The 20,875-nt window shown below is 30.4% G+C and overlaps 2 protein-coding genes across 3 annotated transcripts; both read left to right on the plus strand.

The window, feature by feature from the left end:
• Positions 1 to 9,313: 9,313 nt before the first annotated feature.
• LOC129290664 (probable LRR receptor-like serine/threonine-protein kinase At1g05700) lies at positions 9,314 to 13,225 on the plus strand. Of its 2 annotated transcripts, none has more exons than XR_008588491.1 (8): positions 9,314 to 9,405; positions 9,489 to 9,590; positions 9,706 to 10,294; positions 11,588 to 12,081; positions 12,200 to 12,318; positions 12,653 to 12,724; positions 12,802 to 12,873; positions 12,978 to 13,036. XR_008588491.1 is itself a non-coding variant. In XM_054927523.1 (8 exons), exons 2-8 carry the CDS (start codon positions 9,521 to 9,523, stop codon positions 13,105 to 13,107), a joined length of 1,563 nt encoding a protein of 520 aa, XP_054783498.1. In that variant the 5' UTR covers positions 9,314 to 9,405; positions 9,489 to 9,520; the 3' UTR covers positions 13,108 to 13,225. The 2 variants fall into 2 exon arrangements, 1 of the variants encoding a protein (XP_054783498.1); XM_054927523.1 differs by having other exon boundaries at positions 12,200 to 12,335; positions 12,978 to 13,225.
• On the plus strand, positions 13,118 to 19,994 carry LOC129289899 (probable leucine-rich repeat receptor-like protein kinase At2g28990; the record flags this gene model as incomplete). The annotated part of the gene is made up of 5 exons (XM_054926653.1): positions 13,118 to 13,298; positions 13,670 to 13,878; positions 15,442 to 15,741; positions 19,097 to 19,342; positions 19,752 to 19,994. Coding segments are annotated over 5 exons (1,179 nt in total), but the record flags the coding sequence as incomplete, so codon positions are not given.
• Positions 19,995 to 20,875: the final 881 nt, after the last annotated feature.

A 20,875-nucleotide genomic window follows, 5' to 3' on the forward strand; every position in this document is an offset into this window, starting at 1 on the left:
ACTTCTTTTATTTTTGAATTTCTTATTTATGTACACATTGAAAGTATAAATAATATATTATTTTATTCTATAATCTTTCACCTTGTACAGTTTACAATTTATTTTGGATATCTGAACAAAATTATTTATTTTATTATCCTTTGTAAATTAAAAATTTTAACAACATATTTTATTTTAGAATTTATTATCCCATACATCATGTTTTACGGCTAATTGTAATCATGTATAAATAAGAAACATCTAACATAATTTCGTTAAAAATTTTAATAATTTAAAAGTAAAAAAGCGAAAATAAATTATAAAGCAACAACGTATAGTTCAAACTTCAAAATTTATGATCTAGGCATGTGAAAAATATTTAAAAAAACAATTTCTGCATAATATTGTCTAGCTAACGATGTACGTAAACTTAAAAATAAACCTGTGTTTGATCAGTTCTATGCTTGTTTGGTTTTGGCCATATATCGGACCGGATTGAGGACCAGTTTTCAGTCCAACCAATTAAACCGACCGTCCCAATCTCATTTTTAAAATATTGAGTGAGACAGCTCATTGATTAGAAAGGGTTGGCCCATGCCCATGAGATGAGAGAAGAGTCCAAATCTCTGTACAGTTCCCATTCAATTTCGATGACTAAAAGACTTTATATATAAATGCAGGAATATGGTTACAACATAAAAAGAAAAATTTCAAAAAATATAGAACAAAATTAATTCACAAGTTCTTGTAATTTCTTTTTAATTTTAAAGGATTGAGGTGCAAATATATCTCAAAAGCATTGCGGTGAGGGACATCTACTATTCTTAACTAAGGAAAAAGACAATATTACCTTTTTTTTTTTTTAAAAAAAAGAACAATATAATGTCATCCCATTTTGACAGACTTAAACAATCGTTAGTTGATCTCACTATGTTTATGTGGGCATATCATGTGGGCATCCACCCCATTTTTTGCTTTGGTGGCAATGCCTATGTGGCATCCAAAATGAGAAGCTCCCGCAAAAGCTCGGGAAGAAGATTTAGCAAAGAAGAAGATGAGTAGTATCATCAGGTAAAAGCAGAAATCGATTCACCTATAGCAAAACCAAATCAGGAAGCTAAATCCACCAATATGCAAACATAAGCTGCATCCAAAAATAGATTTAGGCCCCATTTGGTTGCTAAAAAAAAATAGAATTGAATGTATTGAAAAAATGAAAGTAAAAATATAATGATCAAAATGTAGAGGCACATAGGTGAATCATATTTATAAGAGAGAAAAGTAATTTAATTTTATAGGGTTGAAAGTTATGATTTATAAGGTTTTTGGAGGTTCTGATAGTTCTCACATTTGTGGTATATAGTATTGAGCTTTATCATACTTTACCATAAAAAAAGACAAATAATTTAATTATTTTTTATTTTAATTTTTTTAATCAATTCCGTTTTCATCTTTTCCAATAACCAATGGGATTTTAGAGGTTTAGATGCTTCAATCCTTCTTTCACGTAGTCTTTGTCATACCAAGCATGTTTGCCATGTTCAAACCCTTCAGTTCTAGGTGCTCAAGACGCCCAATAACTTTAGAGGAAATAGCGAACCAAACTACTCTTTTTTGTTCAAAATGTAAGTATTTTTTCGGCTGATATTAATTTAAAATATAAGTAACATAGTATATATAAAATAAATTCTAATTTACCTTTTATATTTATTAACTTAGATTATTGTGCTAAATTATCTTTCATTTGTTACGAAGTACATTGGTAATTAATACTAAAGGTAAAAAAAAAAATTTATTGACGTGCGAATTTTTTTTTAAATGGCTTATATTTTGAATAGTAGAAAGTATGAAACCAGCAAACAGAAATTTATTTAAATTAAAAAACATGTTTTGGAAATTACATGCGCACTCAAAAGACCTCGAAAGTCTACTTTGTTTTCCCGATATGGGTCAAAGCCTAGAGGAGCACTCTAAAGATGTAAGCTTTGATGTGCATCAAGGCAAGAACTTCACGAAGGACATTGCCCATTTTAAAAGAGTGATGACAACATTGCCTATTTCTTTAGTAAGGATACAGGGCGTCATATTTCAGAAACAGATTTGCACCTTAATCCAATTTTAAAACAGGTAGTTTAGTATTTGCTTATTTGATCTTATAGTTTGATCAATTAAAATATGTTAATCCCATAATATTAAAATTATTAATTGATTAATTTTTCAAAAACAAAAAAACATTTTTGAATTTATATAAAATTTGATTTAATACTTTTGACAGAAAAGAAAAAAATTTAATTTAATACAGTGTTTATATTTTTATTACATTTTTTTTATAAAAACTATTTTAAAAGACATAACGTAATTATATAAATTTTGAAAGTTATAAAGATCATGTAATTAATTTTGAAGTTATAGAATCTCTTAGTAAAAGTATGAAAGTTCTTAACTTTATTTTAAAAAAATAAAAATATAAGAATTTTAACCTTTATAGATTAATAAATCTAATAGATTAAAATATTAGGATTCAATTAAAATAAAATAAATTGTAGAGATCTAATTTTAAAATTAAAAAAACTATGAGGATCTACATATTAATTTTTTTAGGAATATACTCCCTACTTTTCAAATAAAAGAAAAACTATCATGTGTCTTTTTGTTTATTTTTGTATAAGTTAAATTACAAATTTCAAGTGATATTTATCATTTTTTTGTCAAATTTTCTCTTATAAAGTCAATATTTATCTTCGATAGACAAATTTGTTAATTATATGAATGATTTTGTCCAAATTTTTTAATTTTAGACATAATTATTATACTTAACCAATTTTTTTAAACTATATAAGTTAATTTTTTTCTTATATTTAAATAGGAGGAAGTATACAACTCATTGATTAGAAAGGACTCCGTCAGGACAAAATTTAGGTGAAAACGTGTTTAATTTCCTGTTAGATAGTACTTAAACTTATAAATGTGGGAACTTGATTAGGTTGATTAAAAAAAAGAACTTGATTAGGATCGGAATTAGTATTAAGAATAGTTTACCTGGTAATTTTAAACATTTATTAAGGGTATTTTAAGAAAAATATCTTAGCACCTCCCGAAACTTGTTAAAGTGTCTTGTACTTCAAAATTTTTGTCTAACAATTAGAAATTGATAATTATTTCTTTTTATTTGATTTCCTTTTCTAATTACAAAGGGAATAGTTTTAGGTGAAAATTCACCTTAAATACCAAGCCCCCCCCCCCCCCAAATAATTGTCTTCTAATACTCGATCGTAGCTAAAAAAGCCGAGCAAGGTATGGTGTCCTCTATTATACTTTTTAGATGACAAATTTGATGTAGGTAGGCCTCAATATTTTAAATTTGTTAGTTCTTTTGGATGAAAATAATTTTGCAACATTTCAAATATATTAGATTGTGACTTAAAGAGTACAAATAATGAGTTAAAAAACATACTGGAGGATGGAATGGTGCAAAGTGTGAAGAGTATCTTCCATTCAATATTATTAACGAGATTTATAGAATTACTAGAAGAGATGAGGGTAACAAACCAAGATGGAAGTGGTCGAATAATGGGTTATTCACTACTAAGTCAACCTTTGCCTGCACAGTGATACAACACGAAGGAACTTTGTGGAGACGTGTTTAGAAGGCTCCAATTCCACCACGGAATAAAACTTTCCTTTGGCTATGTGTGAGAGGAAGGCTGATGACAAGCTTGTTGCATGCATCTAGAGGGATTCAAACAACCGAGGTTTGTGACCGTTGTACTCATTGTATTGAAAATATTATTCATGTGCTAAGAGACTGCTTAGTGGCTATGGTGGGAATTGTATTGTTGATAATCTATAAATCATGTTGTTGTTTTATGACCTAATTTTGGGATGCATTTGAGGTTTTCGATAAAATTTTGTGATAGAAGCATCTTTGGATTGTTAGAGTGATTGGATTTGGTGTGTGTATATTTAGGTACACTCTGCTTAAAATTACCCTCTTCGTTTATTAAATGTGAGGTATTTTAGAATTATTCTCTTTTCTTCGTGGTTGTTGCTGAAATTTTGATATTCCCTTTTGTATAAACTGTCATGCGTGTATGAGGAAAATGTTGATGTTGTAACAAGCTTAAGTAAAGAACAGGAAGAATTTTGGTTGTATTTTAATTGATTTTTGACAAGGATGTAGGTTTGGAAAGAATAATAAATCCGTTTTAAATGTTTAGGATCATTAATTCTTGATGGGAATTGGCTAGTGTTGAAGAGAAAGTGATTTGGGGAGTTTGGAAAAATAAGTATTGAGGTGATAATTCAGGGACCAAGTTTGTTTGTTCTTAAGTTAGTCTTTGAGTGCATATAAAATGTTTGTGAAAAGAAGATTATGAAAATTGGATATGAATATGACTGAAAATGTTGAATAAGTCATAACAAGAGCTGTTTATTTTCTATAGAAAGACTTGAAGGCTTTGAGTATTGTTTATGTGCGTATATGTCACATATTTATTTATTAAACGCAACATGCATGGCATTTTACTTGTGAAATATCAATGTTGAGATTTTCTTTTTCATTTTCCTAAATTTGTTTGGGCTGGAAATTTTGGGTTATAAAGTGTTAAAAGAAATGACAGTAATGTTCCTTTGGGCATTAGGGAATTCAGGTGTAGATAATTTTACATAAAGTGGCTAATTAGGAGTAAGTTATGTATTTGGGCATGTCTCAGGTAAGTGGATAACGTCCCAATAAATTTTCTAACAAATTTCATTTTACTAAAATATTATTTTCTTAAATAGATTTCATATACTATTTTAAGTGTTTAATATTTTGTTAATTGTATTGTTTTAAACTCTTGAAATTGTAATTTGTATGGTGAAAAATAGTGGAATTATTATATATCTATATATGTTCATTATAAAATATATCTTGAAGGCTGATGAAAAGTTTCACTAGCTCTAATAGTAATCTTTTATATGATGAAGGCAAATGTAGAATTAGTGAAGAATTTTATATTGAGAAGAATTGAGGTTTTGAAAAGATTCATGTGGGTTTGACTTTAAGAATGAAAATTGGATTTTTATAGTAATGATTTTCTCGCATGTTTGAAAATAAATTTGATGGGAATTTTATGCAGAACACTGGTTGCTAATGGCAATTTGTTAGCTCTTGGCACGCCATGATCAATGACTTGCTAGTTTGATTTCCGTGAGCTTTGTTCTCACGTTTGTTATTCGTGGATCTCATACTCGCATTTGTTTTCATGGCTTCAAGCCACGTTTGGTTATTTATCCTCGTGGACTGTGTATCTACATTTGTTTCATGACTTCGGTTGCGTTTAGTTACTTACTCATATGGACTGTGTATCCATGTTTGTTTCGTAGCTTTGGCTACGTTTGGTTACTTACCCTCGTACACTGTGTGTTCACATTTGTTTCGTGGCTTCGGCTGCATTTGATTATTTACCCTCATAGACTGTGTATTCATATTTGTTACTTATTTTGCAAAGTCCTCGAATTTAATTGATTTGTGAAATACACACACTTTATTGATTTTAAACAATGAATATTATTATTCTTATTTACTTAATTTATTTTATTTTACAAGATCAAGTGTTAAGGTTTTGTCATTGTAAATTTACTAGTTCAGTATTTTTAAAGCTAGAATCTCATAGTCTCCAAGTTCAATTATTATATTATTTTATTTTAATGCTCTCTTTAAATTATGCACCAATGTACTTAATGAATTTATTTATCTTGATTTTTTTTTATTATTGGGATGTCATTCACTGGAAAAAAAATTTTTGCCTCAGATATTGTAGACAATTATGGACCTTCAGAGGATTATACAAGGGTATTTTCCAATTGAAGTTAAAGCATTAATTTGATTAAGTTTCTAATGGTTGTAAAACTTGAATTTATATATTATACTGTGATTTGTAAATTCTATTTTAGATGCTCCACATAGATTATAATTAGGATCCTTGTATAGGTGAACTATTATCTGTTTGCCTATTCCTTATTGTAGCTTGGCTGAAATTCTTCTTGTAAAATTTCTAGGAGATTCTATATTAGATGCACATAGAAAATTTATGACTGTTGTTATTAATAAAATAAAAGGACCTTACTCAACACCATGAATGTATTATAATTAAAATACAGGAATTGGTATTAAGGCTTAAATGATGTGAGTTCTTGTGCATATTTTGAGCTAGTCACACCTAAATTTTAGGGCATGACAAAACATTAAATAGACAAATAAATGTAAGATTGAGCAACTAAAATTAATATTAAGCATAACCAATGGGTAAAAACAAGCTCTAATCCACCAACAAGTTCATAGTTATTGTAGATCAAACGTGTTTAGCCACTAGCAGCCATTAAAACTGCATAAAGCAACAATATTCAGCAAAAGATACATCAAAATGTAGAGAAAAGAAAGAAAAAAGCTTAGGAATGATGATTTTTGTCACAAATTGCAAGACTCAAGTATTCCCCAAGCTTCTCCAACTATTTCTCCACCTTAGAATGCTGCCTGGATGTGTAGCTGTTGGTTGAAGATGAACTAGAATGGAAATGATAGCCAGAAACCTTAAAACATAATTTTAAGTGAAGCTGTATGTTTTGCTAAAAACTGGTCTAATGTCGTGACATCCAAAATTGGTGCTGCAGCATCATTAGGCAAAATTTAATTTCTTGTGGGCTTTAAATTATTAGCTTTAGGCCTATAAATTGGGCCTCCCTATATAAATAAAACTCAAATTTAATGTCATAATTGATCCACTAACTTCAATAATTGTCTTGAACTTTATCCACCTACAATCTCACAAATAATTATCGACTTAATCACATATTTGCTAATTAATTTCATAAGATGACTTCCAATTGCATTAAAAACACTATTAAATTCATTAAAATATTGGAAGTCATCAGTATATCATTGACAGATATAATAAATTAGTCATAATGAAAAATATAATAAATGTTGGGATGTTTGATTGATTTAGTTATATAACATGGTTTATATCTGCAAAAGCCACTTTATTATACGTCAAAATCAATTATAAACATAAAATCATGATTTTCTTATTAAAAATATCCAAACACCCCTATTTAATAGTGTTTCAGTATATTTTTTACAAAATCATAAGTTACTTGATTTTTAATTTTTCTATTCAATTATACTTAAAATCAATCATATTAAATCCTTGTTCAATTTCTAGCATGGTTGCAAGTCCTGTTGTAAAATTTATGAAGTAATTGATTTTTTTTCAATAGTGTGATTGGTATGAATATTGTTAAAGTATCATGATGGAGGGATGGAGAGATGCTGGTAAAAAAGAAAAAGAAAGGCGAAGAGAAAGGTTAAAGTATTTGTGTTGCAAAAAGATAAATGGGAAATTAACTGAATACTTATACAATGAATGATGAAACAGAGAGGTGGTGCCTTACTTAATTAATTAGATAAGAGAAAAGAAATCCAAAAATTTGGATTTAGGCCACTTACTTAATAAATGTCTCACATGGTACAATAACAATAGTATGATTTAACTGAGCGGCTATTAAAGATTTTGTTATATAATATTTAAGAAATATTAAATCTCAAATTTTTGGGGGACAACGTATGTAAAAGTGTTTTTATTGTGATTATTGTTTTTAAGTTTTAGGAGAGAAATATATTTTAATAATTTTTAAGTTTTAATAAAATTCAATGACTATAATTGAGACATTTATTGAGTGAGAAGATTTAGACCACTCATCGAATTTAAATCCAAGGAAAGAGAGGAGCAATGGCATGTAGAAACATAGTCTTAAAGGGTGGGAAGCAACTGCTTCAAAAATTAAATGCTAAGGTGGATGTCATGGCTTGTGGAGTTTCTGCAACTTTCATTCATGAATGGGTTGTTGTTAATTATGTATAATTAGTTTTCCAAAACTGAATGAATTCTTGTTTATGTATCCATAAAATCTTAGAAATAATTAAGTCTTTTATCATAAAATGTTATTTTCATATAGGTACCTAGGGGTGTAATGAAATTTCATATTTTTAAAATCATTCCTTAATTAAAAAATTCTCCTGTGGTTCTTAAATGATAATTTACCAAAATTTAAATGCCAAGGCAGATGTCATGGCATGTTGTGGATTTTTCCACTCCTTCACTCCTATGTCCATCCAAGTACTTGGAATTTCGAAGATCAGCTTTATACTTTTCCATGCCCTCTCATTTGAAGAGGAAACAAAACAAATGACCAAGAATAAAATATTATTCATGTTACAAAATGAATTTGAGGGTGAATACCATTAATTCCAAAAGCACCACTTACCGTTGCCCTTCGACGAAATCGCTTCCCGATAAGGAATATGGGGATGAGAGTTGAAGAACACACTCATGCACACTCAACCACATACTTCACACAATATATTCCAAAAGGATGGAATCTCCCTAAGTCAATTTGTTTCTATATGCATGGAAGATGGAAACAACGGAAAAGTAAAACGCAAAAAAAAAAGGATAATATTTATTATTTAATATTTATAATTATTTTTGTTATTAATTTTAGACTAGTTCTGAATCAGGACCGATAATTCCCAATCAACACACATTCAAAGTTGATGTATTATTCGAATTTCACTACAAATTAAAAGCACAAAACTACACGTAAATATTAATTATCAAGGAACTTATTACCAACGGGATGGCTCTTGCAGATGATGCTAGTTTTTAACAATGCAACGAATTAATGTTTGAGTAATTTGTATGAAATAAAAGAACAAGGGTAAAAATTACATAATTTTATACACTTAATATAATTGTTTCCAATTAAATTAGTATTCAGAGTTTAAAATTTTCAAAAATATAAAATATTATTAATATCAAGAGTTAGTTAGAGGTAAATCATGGATAAAAAATTGCACACATATTGATTTGATTAGAAACAAACATATTAAATTTATAAAATTTAATATATATATATATATATATATAAGTTTTCTCTAAAGAACAAATAAAAAGCAATTAGAGATTACTCCCAACTTCCCGAATGTGTGAGGTCACGGTAACAGAGAGGTGTAAATTTTTAGCCCATAGGTGAAACATGTAATTTCAAGTCCCTATCAAGTGAAGTGCTCATATTTAGGATCGACTATGTCTTAAATAAAATTGTATTCAATAGAAGGATATCTATATACAATAAAAAACCTGTAATTATTATACAAAAATTATAACATTAATAAAAAAAATAACTACTATCAATACGCAAGTGTGTATCATTAGCTATTAGCATTATTTTTCTTAACTTTCTTTTTAAAAGTCAAACAAAGCTAAGTAATCAAATAGCACAAGCCAAATCCAAATCTCATAGGGTAAACACTACTTCCTACTTATATAAAAGGTACTCAAACCACTGCTCATCTTGTCTTGAATCTGAGATCTCAAGTTCCAGGTGAGTTCATCTATATTGTTTTTCTATTATATTACTTCTATACATCCCTCTTACTGATCTTTTATGTATTTATCGTACTAAAGACAGAGCGTCTTTATAGAATTCAACAAATTACATGGAGAGGACACCACATCGAATTCTATGGTTCGTCGTAATCCAACTTTTCCTCAAGTTTGGCAACCATGGTAAATTTTGCTTAATATTTTATTTGTTCATTAGTTCACAGGTTTTTCCTTTAATTATATGTATTTAAAACCAACCATTATATGTGTTGTAGTTTGATAAATTTGCATGTATCAGTTTTTGCAGGCACAGATGATTTCATAAGCATTGACTGTGGAGCAAGCAACGCATACACTGACCCACAAACTAAAATCTCGTATAAGACAGACACAGGCTTTGTAGAAACAGGAACAAATGCTATGGTGGCACCTGATAAAAGATATAGCATAGATTATCTTTATTTTGGGAGGCAATTGCAAACGCTGAGAAGTTTCCCAGAAGGAAAAAGGAATTGCTACAGACTGAAACCAAAACAGGGAAAAAACAACAATTACCTTATAAGAGCTTTCTTCACATATGGAAATTATGATGGCAAAAATCAGACTCCATCTTTTGACTTGCACCTCGGCGTCAATCACTGGACACCTGTTAATCCTCCGTATGAAGGTTATCAGGTTGCGGAGATTATTCATACTCCAACAACAGACACCATAGATGTTTGCCTTGTCAAGTCTGGAAAGGGAATACCTTTCATTTCTACATTGGAGCTAAGACTCCTCGCCAATTCTACTTACCTGATTCCCTCCCCTTCTCAATCACTGTTAATCCTCGATGCAAGAGTCGATGTTGGCTACATTAATTCCACGACTTCAGATGTGTTCAGCAGGTGACTCCAAATTTATATTGTCCTGTTTTTTAAAATTGAAATTTATTGTTGTGTTTGCATGTATTCATTTTATGGATTTTATCTTACCTTGCTTTTATTCATGTGCTTGCTGAACAAATTATCAGGCCAGAATTAAGATTACTAAGGGGTATTAGCGTGTCCACATGTTCTGGGCAAGTCCTTGTTTCACCGTTAGCCATATCTCTGACATGTAAATGTTAGATGGGATTATCATATCTTACATAACTTAGCTGATACTATATCATGCACAGCCATCATTGAATACAACGAAAGTACGAAACCTACAGCATAATACTCTCTAGAGGGTATGTTTGGTTGGGTTATTTTGTAGGGGGAGGAGCTCCGCTTCCTTTGTTTAGTTGATAAACAATAAAGGGGAAGAATGGGAACTCTCGTTTGGTTTAAAAATGGTAAAGAAGAGTTAGAAAACAACCCCCATCCCTCCCCTTTAAATTGAAGCCTTTTGGAGGGGAGAGAAGAGAGAAAATTGACATTGACTAAGTTACCCCCATTTTGTTTTGAAAATTCAAAACTATTTATGATATTAAAAGTTATCTTTTTTTCCATCTCTCTTATAATAAAATAAGTTTTATTACCCAATAAAATTTAATAAATAATTTATTTATGTATAAAATTTTAATATTTTTATTGGAATCAAAAGAAAAATGACTTCCCATGAAAATAAATAAATAAATAAAATACATGGAATGGTCTTGCTCTAAAGTTGCCAAAGAATAAAATTGGGAAACCAACACACAAGACCTTCATGAGATGAGTTATAATATTAATATAATATTGGTTCAACATTTTTTTTCAACTAAAATTCAATATAGTTTCATTAAATATACATTGAAGAATTATGATGTTATTAATACATTAATTTTTTTAATAAAAATGATTGATATAAGGTGCAAGTATTGGCATTTTCAAAATATAAAATTAATAAATTATAATATATTAATAATAAATAAAATATAGAACAACTATAATAAGGGTGAAATAGTCAACTTAAAAATATTAGTTCCTTCCCTCCCCTTCGATCTGATCAAATCAAACAACAGATCATTAACCCTCTGACTTTTCCCACCCCTCCTTCCTTTATAGCCAAAAGCACCCTAATAAATTCTTTTTATTATCTCAGTTTACTATTCACTCCTCGATGCTTATCTGGATATAAATTTAATGTCGGCTTCAAGGCCCAATACTTTCTTTCTAATTTATCCTTATACAAGCATCGAAGCAATTCTCAAATTCATTTGTCTACATCTATAGGTACAAGGATGACATCTATGATCGTTTGTGGCGCTATGACGAAGTTTCTGAAGTGGAAGGATGGCATCCATTCAACAGATCTGTAAATATTGATCGTGGAAGCACAAATAATTCTTATAAATTACCATCGCAAGTTTTGATATCTGCAGCGCAATCATTGAATCGCTCATTTGCCTTAAACTTTGATAGTGTTTCTGTCACTACATTTGAAAAGCCATTCACCTTTTATGTCTACTTTCACTTTGCTGAAATTGAGCAGCTTCTCCCAGGGCAAAAGAGAATTATCAATATTACTCTAAATGATGAAACCATCCTCAACGAGCCTTTATCTCTCGAATACTTGAAACCACGGACAGTTTCTGCTGTCACAAATCGAATTGGTATTCGTTTCAGCATAAGCGCAACATCAGAATCCGACGCTCCTCCAATCTTCAATGCCTTTGAGATTTATAGATCCATATCACCACTAACTTCCCCAACACATGAAACAGATGGTGCGATACTCTTTAATTCCTAGTTCGACTATGTTTCTTTATATTCTATCATTTCTTTATGTATGAGAATGTGTTTGACTTTGACTCCTGAGACCCTATTCACTATTGGTAATAATAGTGGATGCCATTCTGGACATCAAGAACACATACAAAATCTCCAAAATAGATTGGCAAGGTGACCCATGTGTTCCCGAGGAATATGCATGGGAGGGACTTAGCTGCAGATATGAGTCCAACGTAAGGATCACCTCATTGTAAGCGTTCGCTCCTTAAATTAAAGTAAAACGCTTGTATTTATGATGATGATGATGATGATGATTATTATTATTATTATTATATTATTATTATTATTATAAAAATAACTATATTCATTATTTTCAGTCCTGAGTTCAACATGAACTCTTCGACCAGTTCCACTTCTCACCTCAAACGTTTTTTTGATGAAAACTAACTTGACTTGAGTCAATTTGATTTGATGTTATTTCAACTATATTAGCCATCCCATAAGCTATACTCGAGAAATTTTTATGATCTCCAACCTTAGTATATGTATAATAATTACTCCAAGCAGAAACTTGAGCACGAGCAACTTAACAGGAGATATAGCTACATCATTCTCGCAACTTACAGAGTTAGAGTCCTTGTAAGTATACAATGATTTAATTATGACAAAATCTTTAGTGTACGAATTTTTTAATGTAAAACATTGCTCTGTTCCAGAGATTTGTCATTTAATAATTTGTCAGGATCAGTACCAGAATTTCTAGCTGTGTTGCAAAAATTGAGAGTCCTGTAAGTTTTGAATTTCATTGTTTAGAATGAATTACTACAAATTACATACCTTGATAACTTTGGGCTTGCCGACCAAGCGAATATGTTTCACAATGTCTTTGCAGTAATTTAAGGGGCAACGAGTTTACAGGTTCAATTCCCAAGGCTCTTAAAGAAAAGTCAGACTTGCAATTGAGGTTTCTCATCTTTATATATTATTATTATTATTATTGTTTGTTCCAATGTGACTATTAACGCTAATAAAATTGAATTGTCCCTTAGTTTGGCAGATAATAGTGGTCTTTGTCTGTTGGACTCATGCAAAAACAAGTATATTATTCCAAAAAGGAAGTTTGTTTTTCCACTTGTTACATCTCTTTCTGCTTTGGTGATATTCCTCTTGGTTTCTTGCGGAATATGGATCTACAAAACAAAGAAATTAAAAGGTAAGTATAAACATTTGCACATTTGTTATGACGGAGCATCACTTAAGTACTCAAAATCAACTTTTCTTGCGAACTTTGTGCAATAATTTTTTTTTTGCTATGTTGTTTTTTTTTATTTTGGCCAACGTTCTATGTTATTGATTAGAACATCACCCTTCCCATCAGCAGCAGTTCTATTCTTCTATATTCAGCTTTTGTACTATGAAACTTAAAAATCTAGCTTTGAGACAAAAACCATTATCAAACTTTATTTATGTAAGAATATTCGATAAAAATATTTAAAAGACATATTCATAAGGTGTCTATTATACCAGGTTGGTTTGTTTGGTACTCTTTTGGTTTCTTATGTATATGCTTGACCATGAGTGTAGAGCGAAAAGGATTGAACCAGAAGAAGCTATTACATGAAATTGGTGATATTGCAATACCCTTAACTGTAAGTGGCAAAGGAAAATTCAGTGAAACAGATAAAACGGGGCAGGAGATACATATATTCAGTTTCGAAAGCATCGTTTTAGCGACTGATAACTTCTCATCAACAAATAAGTTGGGTGAAGGTGGCTTTGGACTTGTGTATAAGGTATTGGCTAAATATTCTATACTGCACTGCCTTGCCGATATAAGTAATAGAGATGGAAGAAAAAATTGCAGAAAAGAGGAAGAGCACTAAAGATAATCTATGATCTTAATCATTTTCAATCAAATGCAGTAAGAGAATGATAATTATTGGACATGAATGTTTTTCAGGGAAGATTATTGGATGGGCGAGAAATAGCAATAAAAAGACTTTCTAAATATTCAAGACAAGGGCTAACAGAATTTAAGAATGAAGTCAAATTAATTGCCAAACTCCAGCATACCAACTTGGTAAGACTTTATGGGTTTTGCATTGAAGGGGAAGAAAAGATGCTAATATACGAATACATGCCCAATAGAAGTTTGGACTTCTATATTTTTGGTATGAATATTTTTGCACCTCGATTCAAATATGTTGATGCTTTTCTTTTAAAATGGCTATGTCATAACATGTTCTAAAATATATTGATATAGATCAGGATAATAGGATTGTATTGGATTGGAACAAACGGCTCAATATTATTCAAGGCATATCTCAAGGACTTGTTTATTTACATAAATATTCAAGATTAAAGGTGATTCATCGGGATTTAAAGCCAAGTAATATATTACTTTATCACCAGATGTGTCCAAAGATATCTGATTTTGGCATGGCAAGAATATTTGCATTGAAAGAATTTGATCAAGAAAATACAAACAGGGTGGTTGGAACACAGTAGGTTGAAATTCTTGTTTTTCCAATTCAAATTCAATTTTTTATATAAATTGATTGTAGATCTAATTTCTTTCCTTTCATTTTATTGATTATTATTTCAGTGGTTACATGTCTCTAGAATATATTCTCAATGGCGTTGTCTCCGTGAAAACTGACATTTTTAGTTTTGGTGTATTATTACTTGAGATTATTAGTGGCAAGAAGAATATTGGTTGTTTTAATTCTGAAGTTTTGCTAAATCTCATAGGCTATGTAAGTATCATTTTTTTTAAAAAAAATATATTCTTGGAAATATTAATCATTCCATCCTTATAATTTTGATTCAATTATAACTCAGTCTTAAAACTTTGACTTGTTATAATTCAATCCTTAAAGTTTTGACTTAATTGTAATTCAGTCCCTAAATTTTAACTCTTACAATTCATTCCCTTCACCTACTTAAATATTAGTCTCTATATCTTAAAAAATAAATTTATAAAGATTTAAATTGTGTTAAAATTCATTACTAATATTTCATATTACTAAACCCTTTTAATCTTTATAAATATTAAAAGTTTAAAATTTTTTTAATCTTTATAATTTTATTTTTTGAAAATTTAGGGATCAATATTTAAGTGGTTGAAACTATAGGGATTAAATTGCAAGTGACAAAATTCAGAGATTGAGTTATAACAAAGTTAAAACTAAAAGAATTGAATTACAACAAGTCAAAGATCAAGAACTGAATTACAACCAAGTTAAAAGTATAAGGATTAAATGATTAATTTTTTTAATATTCTTTTATCAAGTATGCATCCTAAGTACATAACAAGTTATGGCTGACGATATAATATGAATATGAACATGTCACAGGCATGGAAGTTATGGAATGAAGAAAGAGCCTTACAGCTAGTAGATCCCTTGCTAAGTGGAACATCAAGTGCCGTTGAAATTTTGAGATGCATTCATATTGGTCTCCTTTGTGTGCAAGATCATGCCAAAGACAGACCAGACACGTTAGATGTGGTTTCTTTTCTGTCTAATGAAACCATTCCCCTAGCTGAACCGAAACAACCAGCATTTTTTATGAATGCAATAGAATGCAAGGCGACATCACCTAATGATATAGTTGAAAATTGTTCTATTTATAATGTTACAGTTTCTGATATGAATGTGAGATAAATTATGCAAGAATTAAACTACCCAAACTGTTAATATGTAGTGTACGGATAATAGACTTGCATGTTAGTGTTATATATGTTTGGAAAATTGATGCAAACAAGAATGAAATGGCATTACAAGTGCACAGATCGGATGTGTAATATATAACAGTGCATCAAGGCCATTCCTATGAAAAACCAATTAAAATAGTGATTAGGGGTTAGAGTTTTCATTTTTCATTCAAGTTAAGAAATATAACAATGTGCCAAGTATATGTCTATTCATTTCTTGTTAAGTTTTGACCCCAAAATTAACAAAGACGGATATAATTATTTATTTGCATTTTACGTATAACCTTGGAGGTAGGTTATAACTAATCCTAATGGAGGTAGGTTATAAGTTATCATAGCTCTTGAAACAAGAAGTTCAAACAGTTATACAAAGAGAAAAGGAATAAGAAAAGCTTAACGGAAGCAATTTTTGTCAAAAATAGCAAGTCCCCAACGCTTCCCAAGCTTAACACCTCTCAACTCTTCCTGGATGTGTGCCAGCTGAAGAATGACGAACTCCTTCAAAAAAAATCCTTCCAGAACCCCTAAAAACACCTCTATTAGTGAAGTTGTGCATTTTTCAAAAAACAACCTATTGTTGTCGTAACTTACCCCTGTTTCTGCAGTAACATTGTGCAGAAATTACTTTATTGTGGGATTCGTAACTTTTAACTTTCGTTGCCATAAAATGAGCCTCCTTATATGCATAAAATCCAAATTTAATGTCATATATATTTGGTCCAATAGCTTTTAAAAATATCTTGAAACCTATCCATATTCCTCATTATAGATATTCATTCACTTAATCCATGTTTTTTTGCAAATAAACTCAACAAGATGACTTCCAATTGAATTAAAAATTACAGTAAATTTAGTAAAATGTTGGAAGTGATCATCATCCACCATCTACCTCTTCGAGACAAGGACACACATATCGAGCAACTAGTGAAAAATTTTTCATGGATATATTAGGTGGACAATTATTGATCAAGCTAGCTGTACATTCTGCTGCTTGTTTTACTCGAGAGTAAGTAAAAATCTAAGTTTGGGGGTGTGCTACATCTAGAATTTTATGTTATCTCAGCATATTTTCCTTAAATTTTATTATATTTTTACACAATTTTTCAGATTTTAAATGCTCAAATTAAAAAAATGTGCATTTATATGTTGGGTTTGCACACATATAAATTTATGCTATTTTGGTTTAAGGTTATGTTGGAGGAATTTTTGGTCCTTTGGTGATACTTTTGGAGGGTTTTAAGATGAAGAAATCAAATGCAAAGGTGAACAGTTGTTCTGAATGAGAGAAATGTATAGAACTGATCAAAATCATTATTAAAGTCGCGATTTTATTCATAATTTTTACCATTGACGGCAAAACGAAGTGATCAGCTGAAAATGTTTGTGTGGGTATGTGTATTGCATTCTTACTTTGAGACGCCTTGGGAGCTTGGTTATGGTACGCTTGGGGACTTGGAAATTAACGTTTGGAAAATCGATGCACCTAATAAGAATGCTATTCTTACCATCTATCAAACACAATGAAAATGCTCTGTTCAAAACCCTTTCCTCTGTATTAAGCACAGTCTAAATATAATGAAAATGTAAATGTGAGATTTAAGAATCTCTTATAAACGCCATTAATGATTAAGTGCCACGGTGGAAATTAGTGTTTCGGCATGTATGAGTATTCGCCAAGTTTGAGATTACTCCGAAGATTTATTTGTGCAATGTGTTAGTTTACAAGGATAAAAGAGGACTTCCAAGTTGAGCTCAATATAAATGAATTACGAGGTGTGGGAGAGCAAGAAGAATAAAAGCTTCTTTGGTTTTGTTCTCTTTTTAGTTTTTAAAAATTATTTTTGCAAACCAATTTTAAAAATTGTTTTTTAAAATAAAATAAAATAAAAATTTATTTGATTATGTGAATTTGGAAACAGTTTGAGTTAAAAATGGCCAATAATAGTGGTAACTATTAATTAATAGTGATGGCTTATAATAGTGTTTGGTTCTAACTGAAGGTAATTCACAATATTCAAATGTAGTGTGATTTAAAAAAAAAAGTGAAAATGAAAATGACAGTTCTAATATACTTCTATTTTCTATTTTCTATTTTTAATTTTTAAAAGAAGATAACGTATTATTTTTTTTAAATAGAAATCAAATAAGCACCATGACTCCCTCTCGTCAATGTTTTTGGATTTTTTAAAAATTAAAATACCAATAAATAACTAAAATATGACAACATATAAAAAGTTTGGAAATGATCAAACTTTGGGTTGTCATGTCAATTTGCTATTCTAGTGTTTTTGATAATGTTACCCTGCCCATCTAGCTTCTCTTTTCTTTTGGGCATCCAAAAAATTCAAGACTAACCCATTTCACTTTCATTTAATATATGGATGAAAAAGTAAAAATATAAATTATAATTTCAAATATCAATTATGGATGAACATAAACAATGAGAAAAACATGTGATAAATACTTCTTATAGAATTTTTAGTTTTGCTTATAAAAAGAAGGAAACATAGCAATCTCTCTTATAATAAAAAAGAGATTGAATAATTATGAAATATTTGCTGAGAAAAATACTTACATTTAGCAATCAATCATACTTCAAATAGGATTATTTTTAATAGAAGGATGCATATATGTAATAAAAAACATGTACATATTATCAGCAAATAAATATTATCAATACATTTGTATACCATTAATTAATAGTAATATTTTCCTCAATTATTAAAAATCAAGCAAGCTAATAATCAAGAAGCACAAGCCAAATCAAAATCTCATAGGGTAAACACTACTTCCTACTTGTATAAACAGTACTCAAACCGCTGCTCATCTTGGCTTGAATTTGAGATCTTGAGCTTCAGATGAGTGAGTTCATCTCTATTGTTTTTCTATTACTTCTATACTTCACTGTTACTCTTCTATGTATTTCTTGTAAATATAAAGAGACAGCGTACATCTTCATAGAGTTCAATAAATCACATGGAGAGGACACCAAAGCAAATTATATGGTTCGCCTTGATCCAACTTTTCCTCAAGTTTGGCAATCCTTCTATGTCTCTTTGTTTCACAGGTTTTCCTTTAATTTAAAACCAATCATATCTTGTTGTGGTTTGATAAATTTGTATATGCAGCTTTTGCAGCTGACACAGATTTCATAAGCATTGACCGTGGAGCAAACACCGCATACGCTAGCCCACAAACTGGAATCTCGTACCAGACATAGGCTTTATTGAAACAGGAACAAATTATATGGTGGCACCTGATGAGAAATATGACAAAGATTATATTTATTTTGGGAGGCAATTCCAAATGCTGAGAAGTTTTCCAGAAGGAAAAAGGATTGCTACAGCCTGAAACCAAAACAGGGCAAAAGGAACAATTACCTTAGAGAAGAGCTGCCTTTGTATATATATGGAAATTATGATGGCAAAAATCAAACTCCAACTTTTGACTTGTACCTCGGGGTCAATCATTGGGCACTTGTTTATCCGTATCGATATCATATAGCGGAGATTATCGATACTTCCACAACAGACACCATACATGTTTGCCTTGTCGAGTCTAGAAATGGTGTAATGACCCAAAAAAAAATAAAATTCTCCTAATTTATATTTTCTTTAAATTAGTTTTATGGTAAATGGAGAAGGGTGAGTTAGTAAAACTTATGCTAATACCTTACTTGAAGGCCCACAGTTTTAATTTTTTTTAAGTAATAAATTAATTTTATATAGTTTAAAATTATGGAAAATTACAAAAGTATCCATGTCTTTTATGTTATTAGAAGAAATTTTGGATCCTCTCTTGTAATTTTTGCAATTTTATAAATTTCAGATTTATGTTCTCTCTCTCTCTCGGTCAGATACGCAAGCACCGCCTCATTTTTTTTTTCCTTCTCCTCCTTCGGCATTTTCGAAAAATCCAGAACCACCCACCTCTGCTCTTCTTCGATTCTAGCATGTCCACGGCGTTCTCCATCCTTCCTCTTCAGTCTTCAAGTTTGCCGGCGTAGGTGTTCAGATCACCGGAGTTTGCTGCTGCAAGAAATCTGTTCAGGTCAATCTACTCGCTCCTTGTTCAGGCTTCACCGTCGATTCCTTCTTCTCCCTCTTTCGGCGTCATCTAGGTGATGGTGAGTGGAGCTCGTCCTTCTTCCCCTCCGTTGGTTCGCCGCCGTTACGGGTACTGTTATGGGTTTGAGATCTTCCTCCTCCTCTGCTCTTCTTTGACCGTGCGATGGCTTCCACTGTTTCTTCTTGGTTCAATGTCACCACTGTGTTCAAGTGTGGGTAGCTATGGGTGCCGTATAAGATCAAAAACAAAGATATTTGCCGTATTTTGTATCAAAAAAGATGTTTTCCATACTTATAATCAATGACTAAATAATTAAATAGACTGGGGAAAATAAGCCGACCACATATGAAATGTGGAATAATTTTCTATTGTCACAAAGTCACACAAATTGGCGAATAAGGTTGATATACCTTTCTGTAGAAATTGATTGTACGTTGAAGATCACTACAAATATATCAAGGGAGGAAAACTACAGGTGTCAATTGCGAAGGACCCCAATCCCAATGCGGCCTCTGATGGCACTGTTTGTGGTGGCCAAAATTTTCTACCACGTGCATGTTTGGATAATTAAAATAATTAATTTTAAAAGTTCAACCCATGACTTTGTAAAAACATTATGAACACTTTTATTATAGGATAAATTGGCTCACTAGCAAAAAAAAAAAAATCTTTTTCCTAAAAAATATAGAGTAAATTTTTGAAAATTCAAGAGTATGACTGATTTATATTAATATATAGAGGTTTATCATTAATATGCAATGAATTTATTATTAAAATTTTAAAAATTTACAAAGGTTTTATTATTGATATGTAACGGTATATTATTGACAAATATAATAAATTAATCATAATAAATATTGGGACGTTTGCTTGATTTATTCATTTAACATGGTTTATATATACAAAAGTCACTTTATTATATGTCAAAATCACTTATGAACATAAAATTATGATTTTCTTATTAAAATATCCAAACGCCCCTATTTAATAGTGTTTCAATATATTTT

The sequence above is a fragment of the Prosopis cineraria genome, unplaced genomic scaffold, assembly GCF_029017545.1.
Source record: "Prosopis cineraria cultivar Desert tree isolate PC_DT_omini unplaced genomic scaffold, ASM2901754v1 PC13, whole genome shotgun sequence".
NCBI classification, from domain to species: Eukaryota; Viridiplantae; Streptophyta; class Magnoliopsida; order Fabales; family Fabaceae; genus Prosopis; species Prosopis cineraria.

Excerpts from the sequence above, each read along its gene's own strand:
- LOC129290664 (XM_054927523.1), top strand. The coding sequence starts at position 9,521 with ATGGAGAGGACACCACATCGAATTCTATGGTTCGTCGTAATCCAACTT. Across the intron at positions 9,591-9,705 it reads CCTCAAGTTTGGCAACCATG|TTTTTGCAGGCACAGATGAT; the intron begins GTAAATTTTGCT and ends TGCATGTATCAG. Across the intron at positions 12,725-12,801 it reads CTTACAGAGTTAGAGTCCTT|AGATTTGTCATTTAATAATT; the intron begins GTAAGTATACAA and ends GCTCTGTTCCAG.